The sequence below is a fragment of the Brachycentrus maculatus genome, unplaced genomic scaffold (assembly GCF_059751285.1).
Source record: "Brachycentrus maculatus isolate JH-2025_06_01 unplaced genomic scaffold, ASM5975128v1 h1tg001198l, whole genome shotgun sequence".
In the NCBI taxonomy this organism is placed as follows: domain Eukaryota; kingdom Metazoa; phylum Arthropoda; class Insecta; order Trichoptera; family Brachycentridae; genus Brachycentrus; species Brachycentrus maculatus.
Genome location: NW_028281885.1, coordinates 103,820 through 111,788, shown reverse-complemented (window position 1 = coordinate 111,788; position 7,969 = coordinate 103,820). Strand labels below are relative to the sequence as shown.

The following is a 7,969-nucleotide window of genomic DNA, read 5'->3' as shown; positions in this document are numbered from 1 at the left end:
AGAGAATACCCTGCAATCGATATAATATTCCTATTATCGAGACAATTTCATATTTATACATGTTTTTGCCACAACGCTCTAGAAAGAATAAAATTAAAAACATTTTTAGCTGGCGTCACATTAAAACTATTTGTAACGTGTGAGGTTAATAGGACTATTTCTACTATTTTATTCATCACCATAAATATTTTAAGAACTAAAAGAAAGGATAATTTATTTATATAAATAAAAATCTAAATATAACATAAAATGTAATTTTTTCCACATGAATTTCATGTGACCAGCAACCGGGTATTGTCGTAACCGACATCATCAGACAAGTATCATCATGTCGGTTACGACAAAACCCAGTTGCTGGTCAAATAAAATTAATTTGGAAAAAATTACATAGTTGTTATTTTGTTCTATGAAATACGGTTCCACCAAGAATTGTCAGTACAAAACTTAAATCTATTTAAAATCTAAATGAAAATAATTATATAAGAAATTTCACATCCCCTCAAGTTATTCATCGATGGCTTCGAAATTTTGCCTTAACGTTGAATTATATGTAATTTGCGCATACAAACATGTTTGTGACAGGTGTTTTTACCTAGGAAAGGTAAAATTTTATTTTGTACTTTAAACGTATTGTTTCAACTTTGTGACAAGTGTTTTTACCTAGGACAGGTAAAACTGTATTTTGTACATTAAAAGCATTGTTTCAACTTTGTGGTATGGTAATATAACACTCTCTTTATCATTCAAAGTTTATTTTGTGTAATACTACAAGATGGTTTGGTGGGTCTCTGCCAAAAAAAAGTTCTAAATACTTATATATAAATTGTGATTTAAATAAATGTATACAAAAATAAAAAAACACTACGTCATGACAATTGGTTTCAGAATAACTATTCTATCATCTATCTACATTTGACCTGATGATTGAATGGTTATTCCAAAACCGGTAGTCATGAAGAGATGTTTTAAAGTGAAGTGTTTATACAAAGTAAACGATGAATGATAAAGAGAGTGTCAGGTAAAAAAAAACAGCAGCATCTATTTTTCAGTAGAGTACGTTTTTAATTTGCAGAGGCCTTCATGAAAAATATGTGAGATTCTTCCCGAATTATTTTGCATACTGGAGACGCTTTAAAAACATGTTTTTTTTCTTCTCTAAACCTATATAGTAATTAGTTATTTTATTTCCAAATTTTTGAGTCACAAGTCTTTCTTCACAAAAATATAACATTTTTTTTTTTTTTGTTTATTTTTGGCAAAGCACCCAATTTTGGGTGATACCTGCCATACTAGTGATTTTATATACTTAAATAATATTTTTTTTTTTATTGATTTTTTTTGGGGTCACACGCTTTTGCTATACTTTTTTAAATGTTTAATAATCGCACCGTTAACATTTTTCGAGTTCATTGACAATAGGTGTTGGACATTCAGCGGGAAGGACAAACCCTCAGACCGAATGTCCTGAATGAACTCGAGGTTAGGGAGTAAGGGGCAGTTGAAAAATACATGGTCAGCAGTCTCATCCTCCTGTCCACACGCGCACAACGAACAAGTTAGAATATTAATCCTTTTGAGGTGGGATGCAAGTACTGTGTGTCCGATCCTCAGCCTACACAGAAGGGACACATTCAGCTTGGGAATCCTAACTTTGCGGAACCAAGGGGATTTGGGTATCACGGGTTGGATTGACTTGTAATAGGATCCAGTGGATGTTATGGAGAACATTTCATTCCATTCCTCGCTTGCACCAGCTTTGAGCCCACTAAGGTAGTCAGGAATGGGAAGGGTGAATAGACTGGGAACCACGCCACAGTCCCGGGCTTCCTTGGCCATGGAGTCCACCCTCTCATTACCTGTAATTCCTATATGAGATGGAATCCAAACTATCGAGACAATTTTATTTTCAACATTAACCATATATAACATTCTTTTTATATCACAAAGAATATGATTATTTTTAAGGACAGAGTGATTATTATTTGAAGATAAAAGGTTCACAACGCTGAGAGAATCAGTAAAAATTACTGTCGGTGACAAGGATTGTTTAATAATTATTCTCAGAGCCTCTCTAAGGGCCACACATTCCGCTGTAAATATGGATGCTTCACGAGGTAATTGGAATTGCTCTTCTATATTAAGGGAAGGAATATATAATGCAGCACCACACGCTCCTACGGCACTTTTTGAGCCATCAGTATATACTGCAACGTGGTTAGGCCAAAGTTCTTCCAACTTTTGTATGAATAATCGTTTAACATAAGAGGCATTAAGAACCAACGAGGTCTTATCTATTCCAATAGAAAGAAATACATCAGGTTTATAAATAGCAGCTTCATATGAAATGTTATATAACGGAAGAGTGGCTTCAAGAGGACATGACATGGTGTTTACAATGTGATGCCAGGATCTACAGAGAATAGGAGGACTGTCAGTATTTTTGTTGGAGGTTGATTGAAAAAAAGCATGAAGAAGTTGAAGCCTCGGAAAAATTGGATGATTACTATCGTTAGTCCTATTGAGGATGAATTTGTTGGATAATAGTTTTTTCCTCAAAGAGTACGGCATATCAACACACTCCGCTTGTAAGGCAATCACAGGAGATGATTTCATTGCTCCCAAAATTAATCTGAGGCATTTATATTGTATCCTATCCAATTTAGATTGCAGATACTTTGGAAGAGGGTCCATTATAAAGCACGCATAATCAATATGACTTCGGACAAGAGCGCAGTAAAGCATGTTCATTGTAGTCGGGTGGGCACCCCACCACACTCTTGAAACTGCCCGTAGGATGTTAATATTCTTTTCACACTTAGCCACAATGTTTTCAATGTGTTTGTTCCATGACAGCTTATTATTCAATGTGACGCCCAAAAATTTTACATTGTCCTTCACAGGAATCCGAATTTTCCTCAATTTTATATTTAACTCGGGGATGTTACGCTTTCTAGAAAATACTACTATTTGGCTTTTGGACGGAGCCAATTCCAAATTACTTTCCTCGAACCATGCCCCGACGGGTTCCAGTGCCCTATTCAATACACTCGAAGCGCGAGGTGTGGATTTGTCTGATGTATACAGCACGAAGTCATCCGCATACTGCAAAATGGAGATTTCAGGGGGAATATGTGTTTGAAGATCCTGAGTGTAGATGTTAAATAACAGTGGACTCAATACCGATCCCTGTGGCAGACCTTTGTACACCGTTCTAATCACGGATCCTTTTGGAGTATCTATGGCAATATCTCTATTGCACATCATATTAAATATCAGGCAGCCAACACCACTGGAGATCCCGAGGGCATTCATTCTTTCCAGCAGTAATGGGAGAAGGACATTATCATAAGCACTACTTGCGTCCAAGAAGCAGGCGATTAAGTCGGTTTTACAGGACCGTGAAACATGGATATCAGTAACTAGTACACTTAGGTTGTCGATGCAGGATTTATTTTTTCGAAAACCAAATTGCCAGTGCGGTAGGAGGTTATTTCTCTCTACAAACCACTCGAGCCTAGTCTTTACCATGCGTTCCAGAATTTTGAGAAAACAACATGAGAGGGCAATTGGCCTGTATGAAGTTCCAAGGGATATATCCTTACCAGGTTTGGGGATCGGGACTATGATTTGTCTTTTCCAGGAGTCTGGGATTGTGCAAGATTTTAAAATGAGATTATACATTTTTAGGATTAGGATCATAAATGGTTTAGGAAAGTGTTTGAAAAAGGAATAGGGAATCATGTCATGGCCCGGAGAAGAATCTCCAGAAGATTGGATTGCCATCGATAATTCATCGAGTGAAAACGGAGATGTTAGGTAGTCAGCGCCTGGAAGGATTGGGGGTTCTCTAGGGAGTTCGGAAATACTGGGAACGTAAGATGGAGCAATTTTCCCAACAAAATCCTCTATCCAGGATGTACATTTGGAAGTGTTCACCTTCGGAGAGTATGATCCTCTGAATCTTCTTATTGAATCCCACACATCCCCGAGTGGGGTTTCGGGAGACAAAGAGTTACAGAGATTTTGCCAACCCTGTCTTTTTTTTTTTCTAAGAAATTTTTTAGTTAGGGCCTGTACGTGTCTAACCTCCAAAAAGTTGTCAGAAGTTATATTTCTTTTATACTTTCTTATACTGGATGCTCTATTTTTAACCATTTCCGTGCATTCCTTATCCCACCAAGGAGGGGAGTACTTGTGCAAAACCTTTTTAGATATGGGGATAGCAACGTTGGCCACCTCGATTATCAACTCGTGGATTTTGTTAGCTATTGTGTTGGGGTTGTTATTATCACCATCGATCGACAGGGACTTGGACTTAGCATTCAATGAATCTTCAAAGATTTTCCAGTCAGCCCTACCGATCAAATAGTTAGATCTCTTGGGTTTATGATGACTGTGATTTGAGGAATTAATCATTTTGATGATGATAGGGAAATGATCACTGGAGAAAGGGTCACTCAATAGATTCCAAGAGGACAAGCTTGCCAGGTTGCAGGAACAGATTGAGATGTCCAAGGCGTTTTGGCTATGATTAGCCGGAGCAATACGCGTTGGATCACCATTGTTCAATATACATAAGTTTGATTCCTCCATGAAATCAACGATGGCCCTTCCTGCAGTGTCGGACGACGTACAGCCCCAGGACGTAGAATGAGCATTAAGGTCTCCCAAAATGTAGAAATTTGGGGAGAGACAACTCACGATAGATCTCCAGTATGATTGCTTAAATACGTTTCTGGGAGCTGAGTAAACGGAAACAATTGATAAATCTAGAATTTTTATGGCTAATATTTGCATTCTGGGATGTGATGGAAGTGGAATCAAATCGAAAATTAAATTATTTTTTATTAAGATAGCTACACCGCCCCTTCCGTCAAGGCGGTCGTCTCTGACACAAGAATAGCCAGGGAATGAGATAACTGAACCCGGAGAGAACCAGGTTTCAGATAGGGTCGCAATATCAATTTTGTGAGAGCGGATTAAAAGATTGATGTCATCTCTGTTGGATACTGCGCTACGACAGTTCCATTGGAGAATCGAAAGAGAATTAATTGAAGTGATTTGGGCCATTTTGTATGAAAGCTTGAAGGACAGGAATAATAATAGCAACGTTGGACGGTAAGGATTTTTGGGAGAGTAAGAGATCAAGTAATATGGTTAGAATGGATTTAGAGAAAGATTCATTAGAGAAGGCGAGACTCTGTGATAAACTTTCAGCAGAGTTTGAGTTGATGGCTGGAGAAGAGCTTTGATTGATAGCACATCCATCGGGTGATTGGTAATTTACCGAGCCATTGGGATGGATGAGAAGGGAGTTATGGTTGGATCGGTCGTAGCCGGGAATAAGAGGAGCTCTGGGAGTTTTGTATGTAAATTTGGCACGATTTTTTTGGGGAGCGGTAATTGTGGCGGGTAATGAATTGAGTGTAGCTTCACCATCTAAAGAGGATTTTGAAATGTTTTGAGAAGGATGTTTATTTGAGGATTTTAAGCTATCCGCATAGGATTTCCCCTTACTAAACGTCTGTTTAGAAGCTTCAAAATAGGAAATATTTAATTCTGACATATTTTTCTTAATCAAATTTTGGCGTATAAACTCTGGGCAATTACGATTGGTAGAAAAATGGTTGCCAGAACAGTGTATACAGCTGGCGTTTTCTAAGGAAGCGGAACATGACTCTCCTAGGTGGTTGGATCCACATTTGTAGCACCGAGGCTGGGAACGGCATACTGGTTTCGAATGACCAAATCTACAGCATTGAAAACATTGCATTGTGGGAAACATATAAAATTCCACCTCTACAGCGGAGTAAAAAAAGAAAATTTTTTTAGGGAGAATTTGTCCTTGAAACGTAAGCACGACTGTTTGGGTCGGTACCCATGTATGATTAGAAGAGTCTGGAGATGTTACTTTCCGAGAGAGACGGCGAGATTTGATAATTCTACCGCAATTATCTGGGAGGGTCACATTCTCCAGAATGTCCTCATGGGACCATTCTGTCGGAATGCCCCTAACCAAACCCATGCGTGACACCATATGATATGGGATGTATGCCTTGTAATTATTTTGATTGAGAATACCTTGTTTCTCTGCAAAACTATTTGCAGCCTCGAATGAATTAAGTTCTATGGCAATCCTATTGCGGCCAATAGCCCGTATACCACCTCGAGGTATGATTTCCTGTATTTTATTATTAAAAAGGAGTTTTCCTACCTCTAAGCTATTGATGGAGGAATTTTCTGCAATTTTTTGAATATAAACAATAAAAGGACCGACATCCTTTTCTGTATACAAATTTTTCATTGTTTCATCTCTCGAATAAGTGTTCATACTTACCTGCTTTGACGGTGGAGGACCTTCTTCAAAAGAATCTGCCTTAAGGATTCGCTTATACCTCACCGTTGGGTGAATAATGGGCGAACCCACATTGGAGTAATCTTCAAATCTAGGATCTGGGGGATCTGGAGGTTTTTCACCTGCCTCCATATTTAATAAGTTTTAAAGTAAAAGACTTTAAATATAAAGAACAAAAAAAATATATAAAAAAATTATAAAAAAAAAAAAAATATTATTGTTGCAAAAAAATGATTTATAACTTGAAATGTTTAAAAGGACTCTAGTTTTATAAATAAAGGGCACAGAAAACGATAGTTTTAATGCAAAACTATATAATTAATAAACTACGATAACATTTGGTTCACAAAACTTCGATTATATTATTTTTAAACACAAAAAACTAGGAGCACTATAACTAAGCAGTTGTATGTTTGACAGTTCGTCGTGTTCTCAAAATATAACATTTAAGAGGATAAAATCTAGATCAGTGAACAAAGATTTGAACTCACTCAAAATATTATGAATCAATATGCCTTTAGGGCCAATATGCTTTAACTATCTGTCCGCCTCCGTAGTGTAATGGTCAGCACGCTCGGCTACCGTTCTGGAGGTCCCGGGTTCGATTCCCAAGGGGGGTAAAAATAAATATAAGTGATTTTTTCACTTGATAAAATATTATGCTATCTGTGAAATGTGTGTGGAAAAATCATAAAATATTTTAACAAATATTTATTTATTTATGTTATTTATTTCGTCCGCCTCCGTAGTGTAATGGTCAGCACGCTCGGCTACCGTTCTGGAGGTCCCGAGTTCGATTCCCAAGGGGGGTAAAAATAAATATAAGTGATTTTTTCACTGTAATATTTATTCAATATTACCATGGACTGGTACCTGAAGCGGAGGGCTGATCACCTTTCCTTCATGTGTAAAACGATCATAATAACACTGCGTTTATAAGACACAGTGCCCTATGCATCATTGGGGTGCGGATAAGGGTTTTTTATTATTTATTATCTTGTAAATCCTATATGTAGACATTACTGTTATATATGGTTCAAAGTATCCCATTTTATATGAAAAATTATTATTTTTCTAACTTGCTATTACAAGTTTTGAAGGAATAAATGAAGACGTGTTGCTATTCCAATATTGTCTACACTTCTTTAAATGCCATTAATAATATTTATTTACGGTCATAAAAAATATGCATAAGTTGAGGGAAGAACATTATGGTTTTGTAGAAAAATCAAAACACGCTTTGGGGATTTGGTAGAATTTTTTCAACGATTCCAACGTGATTTATATACATTTTTATTTTCTTACTAGATATGCTATTTCACAGCATAAAAATACGATTTATTCTTCTTAGTGGGTTATAATCTTAGTAATGTTTTGCTTCCTTCATAGTTAGTTTCCACCCGTCTCTATCCTCCACTCGTCTATTTAACTCAGCTTACCCGTTAAAATGCACTTTGGAGATAATTTGGTCCATGTAGGTGAAGGAGGATTATCTTCTATAGTTTGTGGCTTCACACATGCCTACCGCAATCGTAAAAAGCAGGCCTGAGTGTCTTATATTTTGGCCTATCCATTTGGCTACCAAACAAAGTAAGGGAAGGGTAATTAACTATA

At 36.9% G+C, this 7,969-nt stretch overlaps 1 protein-coding gene across 1 annotated transcript; it reads right to left on the bottom strand.

Annotated features, from left to right (window-relative positions):
• Positions 1 to 4,294: 4,294 nt before the first annotated feature.
• Positions 4,295 to 6,780, bottom strand: LOC148299298 (uncharacterized). Its single transcript, XM_088276223.1, has one exon. The coding sequence runs from the start codon at positions 6,485 to 6,487 to the stop codon at positions 5,048 to 5,050; it is 1,440 nt and encodes a 479-aa protein (XP_088132349.1). The 5' UTR covers positions 6,488 to 6,780; the 3' UTR covers positions 4,295 to 5,047.
• Positions 6,781 to 7,969: the final 1,189 nt, after the last annotated feature.